We start from the raw sequence: 22,581 nt of genomic DNA on the forward strand, positions 1-22,581 counted from the left end.
TATAAATATCGTAATATGGTCCATTATATAATGATTCATACAATGTAGTTTTACGTAAGAAGAATAAATTATAATATTTGCGAAGTACATCCGTTTCTCCTTACGTCTTTATTTTAACTATTTTTTAAATTAATATAAAAAGATATCAAATTTCAATACAATATATTGATATATTATATGTTTATCTGTAGCTTAAAGAAATGTGCGTAGTGCAACGTCATGTAATGACGTCATTGTCAGATTTAGAAAGATACACACTGTTTCACATACACGATCTCATTTGTATTGAAAATGTTTTTGAAGTTTTAGTTATGCATTAAATTATTAATAAATTTGTATACTTTAATCCAATACCAAAAAGATGTTAAATAACTATTGACTACTATTAGAATAGACTACGATATTAAAATTTATGAATAATTTATGGATAATAAATAAAGATATATGTAATATAAATACTATTATATTATACTGTATCTGATTTTCTTAACTTTATGAATTTCTTTGTACTTAATACAATATGTTAAATATATACGACTTTTATATGAATGCATATGAAGTTTAAAATCGATTGTACGTAATTAATAATTGAAGAAAAGCTTATACATGTAATGTAAACATTATACATAGTTATTTCATAGCCAATTTTGAGATCACTTTTTCTATTGGACGTAACATGTTCAAAAGTATAGTAAGTACCGAGGTTTATTCGTTGAACTGAAGAATGGATAGCGTGCCAATCAGTATCGAGGTTAGAAATTTCAACAGAATAAGAACCAATAAGAGTGTTCGTCCCTTACGTTCTTCCTAAGTGATTATTCATTGGGCTAATCTGTATTTCTTTGCTGTATCTGCAGTACACAAGTATATAGTGAACGTATGTTGAGATCTGTGTTGACATTTCCAGTGACATAACCCTTAAAGTCGAATAACAATATTGTTTATTCTATTGATCTTAGCCTTATGCATATTTCCTTTGCAGGCTGAAAAATTTTAAAGTTAGATTTATTCATTTAGTACTTGATATATGTGCAAAAATTGATAAGCTTATAGAGTGAATATATTAACCATTGTAAGTGTCTTAATTTGTTGAGATAACAAATATTTTAACATTTAATATTATATAGATAGGAAAAAGCAAAGTATATTTGTATTATCTAAACAAATCAAATAATGCCTCAAATAATAAATATAACCCACTACATAATAAATATTATCTATTTCATATACATAATTAAGTTTATTTGGTATATAATGTATTTTTTATTTCTGAAATTTATTACAAGTATAGTTTTCTATATTGTTTATCTCACATTGTATAATTAAATGTTAATATGTTTATAATGATTAAGATATTTTTTGAGTGATATGTTTTTTAGAAGTGTTGGTTTAGAAGTATTATTAAATTTAGAGGTAATACTAATGAGTAATATAGGAAATATAATATCTAATATAATAATATTTAAATAATACTTATAAAGCAATTTATTTATTTATGCAAAGTACATTACTTATGAAGAATAAACATTAATCAATGCAATAACTAATAACTTTTATTCCATTATCTAATTTAATATGGTTATTAACATTGCTTATTAATTTCTTATATTATTTGTTCTTTTTTATAAAATTATTTATATTACATTATGTTAGTCAGAATTGCATCTTACTGATTTTATTATTTTTATTTTGCTTTATTATTATGAATTTATTTTATTTTCAGATAAACTTGTAGACATACATGCAAAAATGGCACAAGCAACTACCATTGAAACAATTACTATTACTAGACCCTTGAAGGTAATTTTCATGTGTTCTTTTTTGCTTATTTTTAATTTGTTTCAAAATCATTATTTCATGAGATAAAATATTGATTTACCACAAATTTTTATAAAGTATTTATAAACCATTCATAGTTATTGATATTCTTATATAGTTATAAACAACACTGTGAATAACACAATGACTACAGTATCTTAAATTAGATTTGATTAAAAACTAAATCTGTATGCGTACTGCAACATCAGATTATTGTTTGTGTTGCGAACATATCTTCGATATTATTAAGAAGAAAAAAAATACAAAACAAAGTATTTAAACAAAAATTTCAATATTCAATTAAGAAAACTACATTATTTTTTACGGTTACGTGATTAAGAAAATTTCTATAAATGGAAGCATTCGTCTCAAGTTTCGTCTATACTAAAAAACACCCTCTATCACGTACGCGCACTGCGCCACGACCTTTAATGGGCGCAGCTTCCCTGGAACCCAATTATTTCCGATGGAGGCTGTCTGTACTCGACCTCGCTAGTTGAATTTTTTCGAGGTTTTTATAGTGAACAAACTAACATACATAGGAAAAGACGATAACTATCGCAATAATATAATTTTTGTGACATTCGAAACGAGAATGTGATTACAAAATTGTTTTGCGCATTAAACAAAGGTACAGGAAATGTGAGTCGTGTTTACCCTAGAGGTGTTTGTCATTTGTAAAAATTTTGTATCTGAATTATTTCTAAATGCTTCCTTGTCGTCTATTGAGGGTGATACGTGGAAAAGTGTACGATGTCCCGTAAATGGTATTCGTCGAAGAGACAGAAGAAAGTGTAGAGTTCGAGCCTGTATTAATTAGATATTCGGTTTCTCGGTTTTGTCCATTGGGAGTAATCTTGAGAGTGTACGGTGGATCTATGATGATCATGTATACAGTTGCTGAAGATCACATGGGTGATATTGAGATTGCACAGGTATAATTCGCGTTGCTTTTTTGCAACGAATTTATACCATTTGGTACAACAGTCAACTACTTATTGGTGTTTTATTTTGGATAAAGTTTTATATTCTTATGTATCATATTTGATAATTCTTTTTTAAAACAAAAAATATAATTTTGTAATTGTGATTAATTAATTAAAAAATTATTTTTATTTATTATAGTTTAATTTTATAATATTCTACACAATCGAATTTAATGATAAAATTTTTTTTTATTAAATCATAATTACGTTTAGAAATATAATTTTGTTATTTTTATTTTACAGGTGATAGCTTTTATATGTGGGATAATAGTAATATTATTGATGATCATGGGTCTAGCTTCTACTGACTGGTTAATGTCATTAGGATGGAGACAAGGTTTATTTGCACATTGCATTGAAGAAGCAGCACCAACACCTTTGCCATTTAATGTACCAGATTCTGCAGGATGTTTTCAAGCTAGAGATGTTGGTACGATAAAGAAGTAATAGCTTTTAAATAAATTTTTGAAGTTATGGATTTTTATTTATCTTTGTTTCCTTTTACAGCCTATATAAAAGCAGCTGCTGCTTTATGTGTAGTATGTTTAATAACAGATATTGCAGCAACGATACTTACTGGTCTTGGTTTAAGATCACAAGATAATCGTGACAAGCATAAATATTATAGATTTGCAGTCTTCTGTATGGGTTTTGCATGTAAGATTCATTATTTAAGATAATAGTATATATAACACATCAAAAATATTTTGTAAACTATATATATATAAATATTTATGTTTTAGTGGTATCACTCTTAATAGCATTAGTAATATATCCAGTGTGTTTTGCTGCAGAACTTAATTTTGGTAAGCCTATACAATTCTGAAACATATTTTTAACATTTTACTGTAAGTATCTTTATAAATGTTTGATATGGTAAAATTTGTATTATAGGAAACAGGCCAATGTGGGAATTTGGTTGGGCATATGGAGTTGGTTGGGGTGCAGCTATATTTTTGTTTGGTGGAGCAGTGTTGTTACTGTGTGATAAAGAAAGTGAAGAAATTTATTACAAAGAAAGAAAGATTGTACGCGATGATATTGGCGGTGGCGGTTCTATGATTGGTATGGGACATCATGGTGGACGAAGTGGGACGCAATTAGCCTAGTGGCATTGCTCCCTGCCCGACGTTGTTCTCTAGGTGATTAATTTCTTCTTTTTCTGTCCTCATCATTTGATACATTTGTGGAGAAAAACGTACACATGTATAAGAGTGAATGGTTTTTATATATAATCTACTTGTTACACCAGCATATATTGGACATAACTATCACTTTAATATAAGATGTATGAAACATCTTATCAGTAAAAACAAGGTTTGTAAATTGACTAAGATTCAATTAATTTGTTCTTAGGTTACCAATTTTCAATTTCTCATAGTAACAATTTCGGGACCATTGCACTGTTTAGTTTACTATAATATTATGTTTTATGTGTATCATATAACTATAAATATTTTTTGTTGTATATTTACATTATTTTTTAAATTTATTGATTAACTTTTTATACCATTAATATAGTGGTAATTATAATGGTAGCATTGATGCTGCGTTTCTTATCTGTGTAACATTATAATAAAATCACAGTCATTGTTGCTTGCTTATTCAAGATAAGACAGTAAGCAACATTTTTTATACGACTCTTCAGTTTGCTAGTGTTCATATCTTCTCGTTAAAATCTAACTTTTATTGTGCCTACATCAATAGTTTATTATTATATTTGACAACTTTAAAAATTATTATTCGAAAAAAAAAAAAAAAATCTTGGAGTACTTAAATAAAATTTTATACTTCTACATTTACAAAGATTTAGACAAAGATTTCAGTAACATCAAGCTAAAGAATTTATGAAGAATTAGTACAATTATAGAACCAGACACTGCCTGTCTTTAGCCAAATAATAAATCATTAATTATCTTTATTTTTATATAAAATTTGCAGCTTTGAATTAGTTACTATTTATTATGTTTACCTTCTATATATTATATGTACACACATGCGCACGCGCGTGTATATATATATTAGATGCTAGTAATTTATTATTTGCTTGCATTTATTTTTCCTTACTATTATTGAAAGTGATATTTGCTTTAATTAAATGATTTATATTGTCAATGCGTTTACCAATATTTTTGGTATAATATTATTATTTATACTTCCATATATTTTGCAATAAAACTTGGCCAAAAATTGTTTTAAGCTTAATATTTAATATCTTATGATTATATACACGCACATGAAGTTTATGAATGAAATTATAAAAATTTAACTGATTTTCAGTGTTAGAAAAAGATAGCACTTACAAGAAAATATCGCATACTTAGGCACACTATGGAGTAATATAAATTTAAACATTTTTTTATTAATTAAAAATTTTGAAATAAAATAATTTTTTATAAGTATGATCGATTACATAATTATGAAACTATTCTATGATATAACCATAATTTAGCAATTAAATTACTATTACTTTTTATGTTATATCGTTTTCATAACTTTTATACACTATATTTATAAAGTCTTCCTCTATTAATAAAAATATAAATGTTTTTTCAATGTATTATGAAACATGCAAATGCTACCTCTAGTAATTTTTATTTTTGAAGTACAGTTCTTTACATTATAAATAATTTAATTATAGAAAAGAGCATGAAAGAAAATAAAAGAATGTATTTCCCATAATTCTTCCAAACTGATATGATAATTGATTTAATTAGAAATTTAGTTATTTTTAAATAATAAAGTTTATTTATATAAATTGAATGACAATTGGTATATTAATACATAAATTTAATGAAATGTCCCAAATGATATATGTAAATTAAACTACAAAATTTCGTAATTCTTTTCGTATAGCATAAATCTTTTGATATTTTTAGTATATTTTATTTCTACACTATAAAAAGAAAGATTCTTTCTCTAATTATATGCGTCGTTGTATTGAGGGTAATCATATTAAATTATCACCATTTACCAAGCATGTATGCAATGTGAGAGCTGACATATGTACGCGTTATAAGTTTCTAATGATATCTTCAATATTACATAAATAAAAAAAAAAGTAATATTGATGATTCATTAAACCAGATAAAACAATTTCTAGCAGTATTATGTACTTCAGAGTAACTCTTAATTGGTAACCATATTTTTTTCTTTTATTTAATTTAATTCAAATAAACATTTATGATTTGTGATCACTGTCTGTGAGGGGAAGTTTAACTTTTCCATAAATCACATATATTTTAAATTAAATAGCACCAAATATTTAAGTGTGCGACAGAATAGAGGCAGCTCGGGCAGGTATTATCTATTATGTTATCTGCATTACATACGTGTACGTATATGTATATATAGATATTTTATAAATATATGTAATAGGATGATACAGTTGCAGTCATTGCAATACTCTAAAGAAAAAGTTTAAAACTGTCACAGAAACCTGTGCATGCATTTCGTATGATGTGGCAGATCAATTATGCTTTTTACAGTGAGAAACAATTTGTAATTTAATGCTAAGGGATACAGTGCATTTGATTCTTTACCAAACACTGTCGATTTGCGCCTTTCGATTTTGATATACTTTTAATGAAACAAAATACTATATAAGATTAAGCATATAACTAAATATTAAAATATGTTGAAGATGAAAACAAATAAATTACGATATGTTAATTAAGAGATTTACAATATACAGAAATAATGTGTATGCATAAAAAACAATGCTTCATGTTGAAAATCACGAATATAAAATACTTTGTATTCTGTTTGTCTACATCTTGTCTGCTGTACTTTATACTTCACTATTTTAAAAGAAAACAGGGAATAGAAAGTAAAGTTTCATGAAATAAAAATTTTAAGATATAAAGTTAGAATTTGTAATTCTTAAATTTATGCTATAAACGTCACGTTTTGAAGTTGCTATGAAGGAAACACTTCTAACCTGGAACAAAATACCGCTATACCAATCTGTTAAGTAATTGTTACAAGCTTGCATTTCTGTATTAGGATTACAGTGTAGATAACTTCATTTTCTGTTCTAATCTCGCGATATATGTATATGTAAGCAAATGAGATGATTGTAATTAATTGAGTATGGGTATAAAATAGAATTAATAGAGCACCATACCAGAGTAAAAAAGAACTTCGTAGTTTGTTACAGATTCAAACAAAAACGAATTCTCTGTCGTGTATAGTATAGTCATGAACAAAAAATATTGAATATAAATAATACTGTACACATAGTTTCTGCAATGCTTTCATTATATCTTTTCTCTAAGATATCAAATTGAAATTAGAGACTCACGATAGAGAAACTTTTGTTACCAGAAAATTATCTTAATGATTATTTTTTAATTCTTATATTGTAATAATATATTATACTTTAATGTACGGGAAAAAAACTTTTAACGAATTATTTACAGGAACAAAAATAAGATGTCGTAGAATATTCATTGTACATGATAAGTTTACGTACATTAAACTGACAAAGTAGTGAAATGTAATACTTAATATTTCATATTGTATAGTACACATATTGTACTTATTCATGCATATCGTAGTGGGTACCATTAACACCAGAATAAAAAAAAGTGTAAATTCATTTTCGGTATTGAGAAATGTTCGAAGCGTTATAATAGAATTTTATTTAGAAATAAAAAAATTATTTGTGCGTTATACTGCAATGTAAACATATCGTAATATTGTACAAAGAATAAACTATATACCTGAAAACCAATATTATACATAGTTATGCTTCAAAAAATCCTACACTATGTAATATTAATTTAACAATTAAAAACATTGTTATTTAATTATGAGATTATTTAAATAATTAAAAGTAATAAGTGGAAAGGATAAGTAATTTCATATTCATTTTTAAATAATTATAATATTCAGCAATATAGAAATACAAAGAGTGAAAATTATTGAATCGTATAGCCTTTCTGAACGCTAACGTAACAAAATTTTCAGTTTCGTACATAACAATGATACAACGTTACGACTGTTAAGCAATAAATATGTGCGCGCGCGCATCTATGTGTGTATGTGTGCGTGTACGTATGTAACAAAGTATTGCTGAATAAATTTTACGTTATGTATCATTCGTATAAATACAAAATAAGATTGCATACACACACACACACGCACACACACACACACACATATATATATATATATATAAACCGAACAAAAAAAAAAATAGTGTACAAAATATAAATCTATCCAGGATTCATTTGTAATATAAAAATTAATTTCCTCGGAAAATATGTATGTACACACAGACCTGATCGTTCATGCCGGTAGCGAAAAACTTAACAGCACATTTGCGGCAAAATTACGATATATTTCTCTCACTGGGTAACTGATATAAAATTTTTTCCATTTTCTAACCCTTTTCCCTGATCGATCTATCACAAATAGAGAACAAATAACATACGCCATCGATCACTAAATTTTGTTTTACTCAAAACATTTTTTCATTCATATTTTTTTCTTTTGAGAAACTTTTATTTGGCAGTAAAATATATATCAAAAATGTTCAACGTATTGATACTTATAAAAAATATAAAATACTTTAAGCACCCTTTTAAATATACCGAATGATTTATATCATCTATCATCATCTAATAAAAATTAACAGCAATACGTGATATTTTTTTTACGTCAAAACCAAAATTCAAATTTATTTTTATTTTTATTTTTATTCCATCGATTAAAGAAAGTAAACGCGTTCCGTAAGTATTTAAATTTTATGTTTTTTTATGATATTTATAACTTTTTTTTTACTGTACACAAGTAAAAAAAACTTTACAAAAAATATTTAATATTATTAAAGATTCTTCGTGTGCTAAGCGCAGTTAATGTATCGGAAAGAATAAATCACAGGCGCTGCTCTGTGCTCTTTATTTCGCCCCGTTTACAAAACTGGAAGTTCCCAAACTATCATTTACAAGATTCGAAATGAAACACTAGAAACACTTAAAAATTCTATCGACTTTTCCCATGACGCGAAACGTCCTGCGTATAAAGCGTAAGATAACGTTTTGTATCCATATATCTTACAAATTCATGTGTACATCACATGATTACTAACGAGTAACGAAAACTCGAAAAGTGGAATTTCAAATCAGTGGTATTCACTATTATGTTTATTTTCTTTTACCATGTTAATTATTAGATTTCAAATTAATTCATGAATAATCTTTTGTAAGTTTTATTATTGTTATAAGAATACCACTGTTTCAAGTTAGTTTTGTATGTAACTATAGGAATAATAATATTTCTTAAAATACATGTTCGACGATTAATTCTTTCTTCCAATAACGCACACACCCGTATATCAGTATTTTTAGATCAATATTTAATCGTCTTATGATTTTTTATAGCCATACATATATATGCAATTTTTCTTGTTCTATTTGCCTTTCCCTTATTCCTTGAGAAAAAAAGAAAGAAAGAAAAAAGTAAAACTATACGAGTGTACACAATAAACTCAGTCTACAGTAAAAATCTTATATTTTTACTGTTTTAAAGGATGGAAGCATATGTAATAAAATACGAGATTTCTGTTTTTTCCTTTTAGAGAGCTACACAAAAACTAAACCTTTGCACTGTAAACAATAAGAACATTTGAAAATGTTAAATATCGTTTTAAACATAGTTTCAAAAACATTTTCTTTGAACACCCATAGCAACTAACTTAAAACTGTGCTAGTTAATTAACGAATCTTTACCGAATATCCTTATTAATTAAGTGGATATCAGTTCGACAACAGTTTCTTTTTTTTTTGGTCCTATTTGCCGATACTACAAAGCTCGCCATCGGCCATTAAAAGCATTTTACCATTTCTATCCATACTGGCGTAACGACAGTCCTAGCGTGACTGAGTATCATAATTTCATTTCCCATAACACGATATGAGCATCATTAGTATTGGGATCTTTAAAAGTGTAACCGGATTTAGAAGCTTTGTCGCCAACGGATTGCGTGTTTAGTTGTCTCCAATTTATATAACCTTGACCACCCATTAGCGTTAAAACGGTTCGTTTAGGCTGTTCAACTTGCTGCGATGTCTTGTTGATTTTTTTACCATTAGATTTTATATTGTTGGATGATGGTATTGTTTCTGTTACAGACTGTCCTATACTACTGTTGAGAGTAGTCGTTTCGTAGGGACCATTTCGACTAGCTGAACTACTGTTTCGGGACAATTTGCCAGTTTTCAATGAGAGATTCTCTTCAGAGCCAGAAGATGTGTACAGAGAACTTGCGTGAGAATCGACCGACCAATTCGATAGATCGAGTGACCTAGGCCTGGTGATTTTCATCTTTAATCTTCGGTCTAAGGTACTAACTTTATTTGGTATGGCTGCCAGTTCTGGATCGCTTCTTCTCAACGGTTCATAAATTAAATCGATACCAGAGCTATTTTCATTTTCGTAATCTTTTACGTACATTAATTCTCCATACAAACCGTAGACATCGCAATTCTCCCCAGAACTCTGCGATCCGGACATTGAGCTTGAAAGGAATCCTCCACCAGAACCAAGTCCTCTAGGAAGCGTTTTCGAACCTCTATATTCATACTCTTTGCTACGTTTCCGTCTTAGCATTACTGGACTGCCCGCTAATTGTTGTTTCAACTTCAATATACTGTTTGACATAGTAGAATCCAAACTTGCTCGATCTCTGTTTCTAGCAGCATCCGATTCCTTTGGCCTCAATTGTACATTTTCTTCGTCATTAATTTCATCAGTTGTACAATTTATTGTATTCTTCGGATTTTGAATAGCTAGTAAAAAGGTGATAGGACCAAAATGTGCGTGGTAAGAAATATTAACGCGACCACTGATGATAGGTACACCTTCCAATCGGGGCAGAGGAATTGTTAGACTGATACCTACATTTGTACCCACCCACAGAAGGCCCTTGCATGCTAAAAGTGCTGTTACTGTAACAGTAGTTTGATTGTTGTTTACGTTGTCACCACAAGAACTCGAGGCATTATTTGATCTAGTCACTCTCAAAACATTGGATGCTATGTTGATATCTTGCAAGTGTTTAAAAGTTTCTGTATGATACAAGCAGACAGTGCTTGAATTTTTTAGAGCAACCCAGAGACCGACTCCAGAATGAGCCATGAGTTTTACGCTGCCTACATGTTCGTGTTGTGCACTAAAACTTTTCGTGACTTCGCCACTGATTGCATTAAGTACCCAAACTTTTTTGCCACAAGCAGCATAGACAGATGCGTTAATTGGCATCAAGCATGATACAGATTCGCTGCCTAGAGTTATCACAAATGGTTCTCTAAGGTTCCAAGTGCCGTCCACTTGTCTTTTGAAGAGAAGGAGTAAGCCAATTCCTAGGGCAACGAAAACATTATCGCAATGATACTTAATTTGTATTACTGGACCCGAGACAGAATAATTTCCTAGTTCTTCTTGTTTTTCAGGTTCCGAAGCGGCGTAGATTATAATTTTACGAGAATCCGTACCCATCCACACGAGATCGCTCGCTAATGACAGTGAATCCGAAGAAACACCCTTTACAAATTCTATCGCAGCAACTTTAGTTTCTACCAAATCAAAAGCTGTAGCCTGTTTTAAGGAAGTTGCCGAAGCTGTTGTTGATTGGCCAAATACTGTTACGTGACTGGATATACCGTCCCCCGTACATATCCATAAATAACATTGACTTCTGCCACGGCGCCTCGTGGGACGTAGATTTTGTGTAATATAATAACAGCCGCAACGTACCTGAAAAACATTTTTGTATTATCAATTATTGTTGGTCAATCCTAAAAGTAATTAATAAACAATATTTTATAACAGCAAATATCTTACTTCTGTCTGATGTTGCGAATGATATACTTGTTGAGAACTAACAAAAAGCGGCATTTTAGTAGATGGTCTTTGTTCTTGTTCAGGTACTTCCCAAGATGGTGAATTATTCGGATCTAAGGCTAGTTGTGCTAATCTAAGTTCTGTTATCCAATCCTTTTTCACCAAAGGATTTTCAGTTTGGAACGTATACATCTGTCCTTGTTTTGTCACCAATTGCAAGCAACAACTGTCTGCCCAAACCATATCTTCATCCTTCTGTTGTATTGAAAGTTGTATGGATTGCAAAATTTGCTTAGTTTTTTCAAGTGTCATTCCCTTTAAATTCAAAACATTTTTATTTGTACACATATAAAATCAAGCACAAACAATTAAAATAATCGCAATTCGTAAATTTTTACTTACCTCGTATTTACCCTTTAATTGTGCAACTAAATCACTTATTCTAGACATGACCTCATAATCATGCATTAAATCATTCATTTCTACGCATAAATTATCTGCACCCACTTGTCCGCATTCCCCACTTTTGTCAGATTTTAGGCTACCACCCTTATTTAAGCCAGCAGTAAGTAAACGACTCAATGTCGGTGAAGTGCTTGTATCTTGAATCTGTAGTGTAATGTAATATTGTTACTACTACCATTATTAATAATACTTATTGTAAAAAATTTATTTTATTAATTTTTAAATTTGTTTATTAAATACAGTAAATATTAATAGTTCTTATACCTCGATATCTGATACAGGATACGTCCATTTTAAAGTTAATCTCTCACTTCCGCTAAAATCTTCTGCGGATCTTGGAGTCACTGAAACGCACACTACGAGATCATTTAATAATAATAATCTTCTTCTTTTGGATTTTGTTATCATACCATTTTGGTTAAATTCCTAAAATAATTTACTAACTTTACTAAAAAGAAATATATTAAAATATTTTAAATTTGATTGAGGAGGTACACTTACCAACTGTGTAACGTTATCTTCTCTTATAAGATATCTAGATGAAGACGAAAGGGGACGATGGGATAATTTTCCAGATACATGTCGAAGCATTTCTTTAAATGCTTGAAATTGTTCTGCTTCGCGTTTCCTCTCATTCAACATTTCTGCTAAACTCTCTAATTGAGTTAATGCCAATTGCAACGACATTCTATCATGATGACCTTGCGGTGTATGTTTTAATAAATCCTAACAAAAGAGTTTAAAAAATCATGCTAGTGTAAGCAACAAATAAAATTAAAAAATACTCACTTGTAAAAATAGTATAAATTGTGGAAACCTCTGAACAGGTTTTACCATTAATCCGAAGAAAGACAATCTATCATGTGCGCTTATTTGTTTTACCTGAAATAATTATAATAATTTTTATAAATATTATATTACTTTATAATAATATACAATATTTTATAACAATGCTTTTTTGTTACTGGACCATACCTTGAAAAAATCGGCAAGCGCAGTCTTTCTCTTTGATTCCTGCTTAGCCAAATCCATAGCTACTGAAAAATTATTGATAAATCCACTATAAATGTCAAGAACTATAGCTTTGCTGAAACTTGCTACAAACACGTCTCCTAACTTTTCGTCCTTGTCCCATGAACGTACGCATTCCGCTAATGCAATTCTAAATAACGTATGGCATTGCAAAATTTCAGGCAATCTATGAAACAATGTCGCTATTTTAGCCTGGCTCAATATGGGTGGGGAAGATTCCTCCAATGGTTTCTTGTAATCCTGAAACGAAAAATATACTTTTAAATTAAATTCCTTGAATAAATTTTATGTAGCAGGATTCGAGGTAATACGTACGTTCACTAGCCTCTGTAACGTGGATACATAACTGTTTTCAGAATGTACTATAGCGGCTACTATGTGTCGACGTTTTAGCTGTTGAGGAGTTAAATTCGGAGGTGTCGGCGGAAGAGTGGGTGGCGTTTGTCTGCGTTGCTGCATGCACTGAAATTGCACCATTGCACTATTCTCCTCTTCAACCTGAAATTAATATATTTAAATAAAATATCAATTTATACAGATAATAAAATAGTTCCTAACAACAAAGACGGAAAGCCTTTAGTCTCTTTTTCCAAGTTTTATTTTATATCGTTAACATCTTTTACAATGAGAAGTATCATGGATGAACGAAAACGAAAGAGGAAAAAATTATTATTATTAAAGTATAAAAATAGTCTTTTGAACTATTACTTCGCAAAGTTGTGGCATTTGTGGAGTTTTGATGGGGCTGGTAAGTGACATCGTGTCGGAAGAATCCACATCGTATTGTTGTGTCGATCCTCTCCGGATGCTGAACCATCTAGATAGTCTTCCATGGTTTCCAGGTGAATCCAATGCGTCGGCATTGTTCACTCGCATATTTTGCGGCCTCCACTTGTCGCACAGTGTCCTTGCTTTGTGCAACGTATTCCTCAATTGGCAATTACTTCTATAGAGAATTAACAATCGTTTCGATTAATTATATACGCCCTCAGGAGGATGTCACTGTGGGAAGAAGAAGACACAGATGACTGATTCGCTAATCCAACAACAATTGCTCTTATCATATAATTCAAATCATCAACTTTCTTCCTCGAGTTTTATAACACAATGAATAAGTGTAACAGTCAAAGCCTTTCTTTCTTTCTTAGGGTATTAGAAGGAGATATTTGAGTATTATAAAATACTTGAATACCTTTCCTTAGGTACCACGAGATTGTGCCATTTTAAGTAGTGCAATAAAACAAATGTCTTCAAAAACTCATGGCTACCACCATAATCTATCACCGAAATTTGTTCCATGGATCTACATGGTGCTTACTTAATACTGATATTACTCTTCTCGCTCTCGTCGTCCGAGGAAAGATCATGATCTGACGCTGAGCACCAAGAGTCCTCGCTTCTAGCCGACTGTGTCGAGGTGTTAGACCTAGTTGCCTCCAACGAGGGATGGTGCTGTCTGTGCGTTTGACCGACAGTTTCCATTTTAGTCGGTCCTACGTCATCCCATGATCTGCATCTTGAACGTGGTTCATCTGAAACCAAAGACTACACGTTACTCTTCGGTTATTCAAACTCGAGTATCATAATGGAAAAAAGAGAAGAAAATTATTACTAACAAAAATATTAATAAACATTAATTTCAATACTATCTTATTCCCTTCCTTTCTCCTATGATGAACTTATGTTTTATACTATAGAGTTACCTTCAAATAATTTTTACAACTTAATAATAAATTCCTGAAAATATTAGCTGATTTTCGCAATTTCTTTGACTCTTTGTTCTTCTAATTATTGGGGATATAACGGGGACATTATTATATATACTTGTTTGGCTTCATTATATCAGTTTAGTCATTATGATTTTTATATGCTATAAATATTATAGGTCGGTAATTCTAGTATCAAAGAGACGTCCAAACAGAAAGTAGGGCGTTATTCTCTGTACTTTACCATTAGTTCTAGGTTTTGCTTATGGTTCAATGAAGTATGATGCTCGATAATTAAATCGACGTTGTTCCCAATAATTCTTCTCATACTCTGAAGATTGCTTCGAGATTTTTCAATATTGTACTATCTTCTTAAAAAATAAAAAACGAAATGGAAAACAGTTATATTATGAGCAAAACGAGATTGTAGACTATCGTGAATTTCATAAGAATATCCATTGAATAATCTGCTTGAAATATTAAGACAACTCATTTCCATATTTCCTCTTAACATACTATATTTTTGCGAAACGTGTGACGACAGTTTCTATTTATACAATATGTGTTAATCGTTCGAGACCTGATCGCTCTTTTTCGAAAATCAATGAAATTTTGATTACCTTATGTACCTGAAAAATGAATACTTCTTAACGTATTTATTTATGCTTAGAAGCGAATGTGGTGTATATCTTAATTAATGCTAGAATTACCGATGTGTAATGTGTATCTAAGTACAGCATGGGTAGTTAAAAATACGGAATATTAATTACGTCTTCATCTTAATAAAAATTAATTAACCCTATGCATACTACTAGTGCCATCACGGCCACATTATCAATTTGCAATTTATTATTTGATTTTGTGTTCATCAAGAAAAATGAAAAACGCGAGTAAAACTACTTTAGAAAGGCATCCACAGATGCTTCTTATTCTTCTTTCTCCAAGAAACCAAATTTTTAATTTCGAAATATCTTTTACTTCAAAAGTCTGTTTGAAATCATCGATCGATTTGTCGATCGAATGCAAAGGGTTAATGTTACCAAAGGCAGATTTCGAGACTCTTCCTAGAATAAATAAATGTCATCATATAATGAATTTCATAACGGAAAGACTGTCCATTTTCTTCGAGTATTTATATAAATTAAAATATATGTTACATACTCGCAAACCGTGTAATATCTTCCAATTTTTATCAATTTACAAAACTTGTACTTTTCGAAATATTTGTTCTTCTTCTAACAGCTTTTCAAATATTTGCAATTTTCTAATAGAAGAACACCAAACTCGCATTGCATCGGTATCGACTGTATTATGAAGACAGTTAAACACGCTATAAATATGTTTAGAAGCAGTATAAACGATGATAAAGGTGTACGCTTGAGTCATGTCCTCAAAGTCACAATATTGATACTATTTCGTGTATAGTGACCTTTACTCGGTACATATTGTGAATTCGCTGAAAAAAATATTATTATTTTAGCACGAAGTGAAAGAGATATAGATAACCTTTATGTCCCGCCAGGTCATTATTGCATGCATTATTTAATTATGTTATGCATTTTTTTTTTCAAGCAAGTCAAATATTTATCTTAATGAAATAAATAAATACTTTGCTTCTTTTTACACTCTATGATTGAACTACGTATATATACAAATTGCGTCTCAGACGTACTTGTGTCTATGATAATTAACATATAGTAGGAAAAACTACTATAAATTCTGTAGCAATAGTCAAAAAGAATTTAAAGCACAATAATACTTAGTGTATGTTATTATTAGTATATACGATAACAGAAAGTTTAATAATTTCTTTTAACTTCTCTTTTACATGTAACCTCAAAATGCACGTATATGAACGAAGCAATATGCTTGGTCGTCACCAACGTCATTTGTAAGCTTTGCATGGACCGCGTTTATTCGCTTGTCGGTCGACAATTGTCGAGTTAAACACTCGGCTCATTCCCATCTTTCAAATACAGAAGTAGATAATGATCAGTGTTTACCTATTCTCTTACATAGTCAATCAGACAAGACTCAATCTTCACGCTCTTTCACATTTCGTCTTAACGTATTGGCGTCGGGGCGTTTAGAGCCGCAGTTTACGCGGGAAAGATTTCGCGCCATTTTTTAAATCGGGTTAGGTTAGAAAGAACTTGCAATTTTAAAAATAAATAATATTTTTAAACAGACAAATAGTTGCAGAGGCCAAGACGATACAAAAAGTTACTCTCTATCTTTCGATGCACGATCATCTTATCAAATAAATTGGAATATCTAATTACAATACAGATATCTGCTGTCTCTGTTTGCATTTTGAAGAAAAAGGCTAAGCGTTGAATTTCTACCATATCGATCTAATGCATATACATCTATTATGGTATTTATGTTGAGAACTTATCCCATTTATAGTGTTTTTTGAATTTCTTTTAAGATAGATATACGAAAATCTCTTTGTAATATGCGAATATGTCGTCAAATTTGTTGAACAACATAGTAACTATAAAAGCGAGAAAAACTTATTAAATTATCGTATAATTTAATTCAGTAATTGATGCACATCCAAATTTTAAACAATGTAACGATAAATATTTGGTTACCGACAGTCGGTAGGTAGCAACCATCGTAAACGTTCCTACGGCTTGAAAAAATATAATTCAATTCACACATTCCGCGTCTTCCACGAATCTCAAGAGCTTAAAAAGAATGTAATAGTTTCTGTAGAATTCGTTTAAATCAGCCAAACATGCGAAAATGTTTTGCTTTGTTTATAAATGTGGGAAAGAATGTACAAAACGCAGAACGACAAGCATTAACCATATAGTCACCCTGATGTTAACACCGAAGTAACTTAAGCGCGGCACGCACACCGGAAGGCCTAATAAAACCAACAACGCGTGGAATCTACCACTTCCGCACAAGGGACAGTCACCATCATGGTACCCTCTAATTATTTGTGAAGGATCCTAAGTTCAAATTCAAAAAGCTTAATATCCCACAATGGTATCATATTTTATTCCAAAAATATGCTTTATCATTAAAAAAAAGAATTAATTTCAAGTATCATATCGCATATGTAAACAAATTAAAAAGTCTATGAAAGTAATAAAATAAATCGTGCAAATACATTGTTTATTTAATATTTAATATTTAATTTTTTAATATATATTTAACATATCTAACATTTTTCTTTCTTGTGTAGAATGTGGCATGCATATATTGCCTATCGTTCCTTAACGAGTTGCATAACCAACGTAATTAATACGTTTATTTGCGTTTAGAAATATACACTTATAATTCCTAAAAAGTTTAAAATAGATTTAGGTGATCTACACTGAATTCCGGTCAAACGTGTTTTTAACGAAAAGATAGGTTATGTTGCGCCGTTGATACGTTGCACCTTTTTACCGATGCTCCCGGAACTTTGGATCTGTATCTTAATGGATTAGCCACTAGATATTTATCGCGATGCGCATTACATAATTCGACGTGCATAATCCATTCGAACATGTGTATCGCATCGTTAAACATTTGAAACTTTCAACCCGTCATGAATATTGCAATAGACTTGTTTCGATTTACTAAAGATAAATCATTCTTCATTCCAAGACTAAGGAATTCGAAGAAAAATGCAGTGTCATGTTCAAGGTTATTCTCTACGCGATTTAGTCACTTTATAGATAATTTATATACATTTGCTTTGGATATCGACTAGTCTATCACAATATAAATACGAAGTTTTTACTCGTACACTGTCGAGTGATTTTACAGTGGTAACAAGGTATATTTAACACGCTGTACGATCTTTTTGAAAAAGTTGCACTCAAGGGTGTAGTACAATGTTATTAAAAAGGTGATGCATACAAATCACGTTTACCGACATATGATGTGATCTCTGATGGTATATCAGCGGTGTAATTGTAAAGCATACGAGCTAGCATCGCGTCACTTTTCTGCAAATGGTGAAGTCGAGGATAGGTAAAATGATCTCATTATATCTCTTGTAACGAGTGCTCGGGTCTAATAATTTCTATTTTGTTCTAATAGTATTTCTCGGCGTTAAATATAAAACTCTTAAATGAGAGAGAGAGAGAGAGAGAAAAGAAAAAATTCCCTCCTAATACGATTAAAGACACTAATTAAACTAAGTTGATTTTCGTGGTTAGGAAATGCTAACTTATCGGTTTCTATGTATGCAGCTGCGTTGTTGACTTGTTCTTTATGAAAAATATTTCAAAAAAGGAGGAAAAAAAGAGCCTAAATACATACAGATTACATCATTCCAGGTCTTGCAACGAAAGAAGGCTAAACGTTCAAGGATAAAAAACATCATAGATAAAAAGGACGAGATCTTTACGCCATCATATCCTTTCTTCTCGCAAACCGGAAACCACCACAAACGACACATAATGCATTCAGAATGTTCGCTCGACACGTCAGTTCGACCTCGAGACTGACATACAAGCATGCTTTTACGGTTTAAGAATCTTGTATAAATTGAAAACAAAAAGGAAACAGGAACAATAAACTAACATCTCGGTAAAACTTATACACTTGTGAAAAAATATAAATTTCGATTATTTCGATACGTGGAAAATCTGTTTCGTAGATTTAACGCTTCCATTTTCATTTTTGCGATTTTTCAAGATTTTCAGCTCAAGAAACCTCCTTGAACGAGTACATTCTCTCGAGATTAAAACGTTTCGGTAATAACTTCAATTTGCAGACCCTTGTAGTCTACCGATAAGATCAGCACAAAACCGTGAGTTCTCCGTTGGTATCGTAACATGCACGTACTTTGTTGTAAGATTTATCAATCTTCAGTGAACCGAGAGGAAACACTGCATTGATGCTCTTTGAACGGGCTGTTCGAAGAATGAAAGACGGCAACTAGTAGATTCGAAACTTAAAAAGCATAAATCGTGAATCACTACCATTGGCAGACTCCATCATTACTAGCTTCAGACATAAACATGACCAGTCGAGGCACCCCTCGCGCGTTGTGTTTATTCGTGCGCAGGAAGTCGATTATCGCGCCACCACGTATCGTATGCGGTGATCAAGAAAATTATATCCAATAAAAAGACGACCAGCAATTTAACGACTCTTTAAAACATAGTTAATACTTTTTATGTTATTAGACATTGAAACCAGTTAATTAGGAAAAGTGTATGTACGATAATTAATAACTATGCTGTTCTTTCTTTATCGTACCATGGTCAATATAATCGATTTGCGTATCTGTATTTTGTTAATTCATGACTAAGCAGGCTCAATGTTAGGATTGAATTATAATAGACCTATTTTGTTTCGAGGGAGATTATTTTCGGTGATATTCGGTTATTTTCAATATGTTTAAATTACTTAGCAATTTCGTTAGTAATTACATAACTGCATAGTTTAATAACGCTAACGAAAGAAATAATAAGAATGGAATTTACTATTTCCATAACGAGCAAATACAAACGGGTCAAATGTTATCTCATTCTTCGCTGAGAAATGCACAGTCAAAGAACAACTCGTTTCCTCGATTCATCGAACACTCGAATTATTTTTTCAGTTTCATGTCGCAACATGGACTTTCACGAACGAAAATGTTTGAAAACGGATCGTCGTCCACCCACGCGGTCTGGCCACGCACGAGTGAATACGGAGAGTACAAACATATCTATCTAACGAGTGCATGCATACGAAACAAGAGCACGTGTTCTTTCATATGAGAAAAAAAGTATTCGTAGATTTTCGTTTAATTTTTTAAACGAAACCGAAGTGATTTTTGCGACGCGTCCGATATTACCAACCGAGTATTCTATTTGTGGTACTGACAGGGTAACATAGTTCTTTTGAATCATCAAAACCTTTGTATGCAAAAGGGGAAAGAAAACTTTGTAAGTTTTATGATTTCATGGGAAAAAACACGTGATCATTCCGAGGAATACAATGGAAACGAATTTTATATTACTTTAAGGGGAGGTTATGTACCTGTGGCAGACTTCGTTTCTTCCACATTGATTTATCTATCCACTGCAGCTGGCGAGTTTTATTTCCTAGAATTGACACGAAATATATATAACTCCGTTCGATTTGATACAATACGATGGACGGTAGTCGCTTTCTTTTCTAACCGCGCTATCGTGCAAATATGTATATCCATAATCCATATAATCCATAATCCATGTAACACAATTCATGTAACAAGTGAATTGGTCCTGGGGATACGAGTACCTTTTCGTAAATAGAATTTTGTTTGTTCTTATCACATCAACTTGTACACACAACTTGCTTCAAACTAATAATATATTCATTCTTGGAATAAATATACTTCAAATCTGTGGTAAATGGCGTATTTATTTCTACTAATAAACATTTACACAGACATAAGAATAAAGATTCAGAGATTATCTGATTGTACCAAATTTCTCTATTCTCATTACCAATTTCTAGTACCATAGATTATCTAGTTAACAAAATAAAGAATAACAATACACAGTTCTCACAATACATAAAAATCAACAGACAAGAATAATCTCTAATTATCAATTAGATCCTCGCGGGACTTACTCGGTACCAACAGACTGAATTCAATGCAACTGATTCGGTACCTGACGACACTATATACTTCCCACACACCATAGCGAAAAACATCCTGTTCACGACCTTGCTAATCTACTAACCATTTCAATTCAGCAAAATGGGATTCTGAAAGCGATCCAAACGTGGTTTCGAGACTTCTCTTGCATCAAATATACCCTTCTTCCTCGGCATCAGAAATCACACACATGAAAACGTTATTAAAATTGAGAAACCAAACGAGCGATAGCGCGATCGGCAAATCTCGAATCTCAAGTTATTAACACACTCAGACCAACTGTATCCCGGAACTGAGGTTGATTAACCTGGACACGTCGGTTTTTCCACTTTTCCGACACGAATGTAAACACGGACGTTTCGATGGTAGAAGAAAAACGCGACCGTCAAGCCGGAGCATACAATTGACACTATTCCCTCGCGAGTCGCATCGCTCGTTCCTCCGTCGTGGTCGGCCTACGCGACACTCTCGCGGAACGAAGACAGGGACGAGCTTGACTCGCGCGATGCACGCGATAGCACGAGCGCATGCGTTTCACGCGTCTCATCTGCGCGGTAAGTGGCAGCAGGGACGCCGGCGCTGTGTTCTTTCGATCGTTCCGATGACAGGGTGGAAATGAATCTGTATCACCGCGAAAAACATAGTGTATTCGAGCGTTACTTCGACGGCTGTTTGGTACTGCTGTGCCGTTGAACGATCGGATAACAAGGAAAAATGACTGTGAAATGACTTAACCTCTCCATGTATAGAATGAAAGAATTTGAACGTTGCTATTGTACTTTGTTCTTGTATTCAGCGAACTTGGAGCGGACTTAGGAAGTAATATTTTTAATACTTCTTTGGACCGATCTATATGTTTTCGTAAGTCACAGTTATAATTCAATTTAGATTGTCTCTATCCAAAATAGAGATTGATATAATTGGCTTCGTAAATAGTTTATGGTTACACAATTTAAATACAAAGTGTTAATTTTATAAACTGAAATTAATTTTAAATTTTAGTTACTCAAGTGGTTGATATGTATCAACGATTATGCAATAATAGTGGATAAAAATAATAGATTCTATTATACGGTGAATCATAGCCATTTTGAATTTCGCGGGTATTTCGGGAAAATAAATAAATTATTCCTGAGAAAGA

The 22,581-nt window shown here is 31.4% G+C and overlaps 2 protein-coding genes across 10 annotated transcripts in view; one reads left to right on the plus strand and one right to left on the minus strand.

The window, feature by feature from the left end:
- Positions 1–711: 711 nt before the first annotated feature.
- LOC108551588 (transmembrane protein 47) lies at positions 712–4,052 on the plus strand. 4 transcript variants are annotated; one of them, XM_017905841.1, is made up of 6 exons: positions 712–751; positions 1,724–1,800; positions 3,048–3,234; positions 3,312–3,461; positions 3,548–3,610; positions 3,699–4,052. In XM_017905841.1, exons 2-6 carry the CDS (start codon positions 1,750–1,752, stop codon positions 3,911–3,913), a joined length of 666 nt encoding a protein of 221 aa, XP_017761330.1. In that variant the 5' UTR covers positions 712–751; positions 1,724–1,749; the 3' UTR covers positions 3,914–4,052. The 4 variants fall into 4 exon arrangements, with proteins under 4 accessions (XP_017761330.1, XP_017761322.1, XP_017761315.1 ...); XM_017905833.1 differs by lacking the exon at positions 712–751 and adding an exon at positions 834–877; XM_017905826.1 differs by lacking the exon at positions 712–751 and adding an exon at positions 1,014–1,072.
- Positions 4,053–9,430: 5,378 nt separating this feature from the next.
- The window catches only part of LOC108551800 (rho guanine nucleotide exchange factor 10), a 39,172-nt gene continuing 26,021 nt past the window's right edge, over positions 9,431–22,581 (minus strand). Inside the window, exons 1-12 of one of the 6 annotated variants that reach the window (XM_017906102.1) lie at positions 21,526–21,824; positions 20,834–20,898; positions 14,467–14,680; positions 13,857–14,094; positions 13,464–13,646; positions 13,092–13,388; positions 12,906–12,998; positions 12,618–12,842; positions 12,381–12,542; positions 12,054–12,260; positions 11,652–11,966; positions 9,437–11,564 (exon numbers count right to left, since the gene is read on the minus strand). In XM_017906102.1, coding sequence (XP_017761591.1) covers positions 9,696–11,564; positions 11,652–11,966; positions 12,054–12,260; positions 12,381–12,542; positions 12,618–12,842; positions 12,906–12,998; positions 13,092–13,388; positions 13,464–13,646; positions 13,857–14,094; positions 14,467–14,630 — 3,753 coding nt within the window. In that variant the 5' untranslated portion in view covers positions 14,631–14,680; positions 20,834–20,898; positions 21,526–21,824 and the 3' untranslated portion in view covers positions 9,437–9,695. Of the gene's footprint in view, positions 11,565–11,651; positions 11,967–12,053; positions 12,261–12,380; positions 12,543–12,617; positions 12,843–12,905; positions 12,999–13,091; positions 13,389–13,463; positions 13,647–13,856; positions 14,095–14,466; positions 14,681–15,098; positions 15,163–20,833; positions 20,899–21,525; positions 21,825–22,581 lie in introns of those variants that run through there. The other 5 variants (XM_017906114.1, XM_017906124.1, XM_017906074.1 and 2 more) reach the window with 5 other exon arrangements.

This window comes from Eufriesea mexicana, unplaced genomic scaffold (assembly GCF_001483705.2).
Source record: "Eufriesea mexicana isolate 0111107269 unplaced genomic scaffold, ASM148370v2 scaffold474474898, whole genome shotgun sequence".
In the NCBI taxonomy this organism is placed as follows: domain Eukaryota; kingdom Metazoa; phylum Arthropoda; class Insecta; order Hymenoptera; family Apidae; genus Eufriesea; species Eufriesea mexicana.

Excerpts from the sequence above, each read along its gene's own strand:
- LOC108551588 (XM_017905823.1), top strand. The coding sequence starts at position 2,583 with ATGGTATTCGTCGAAGAGACAGAAGAAAGTGTAGAGTTCGAGCCTGTA. Across the intron at positions 3,235-3,311 it reads TTTTCAAGCTAGAGATGTTG|CCTATATAAAAGCAGCTGCT; the intron begins GTACGATAAAGA and ends TTCCTTTTACAG. Across the intron at positions 3,462-3,547 it reads CTTCTGTATGGGTTTTGCAT|TGGTATCACTCTTAATAGCA; the intron begins GTAAGATTCATT and ends TTTATGTTTTAG.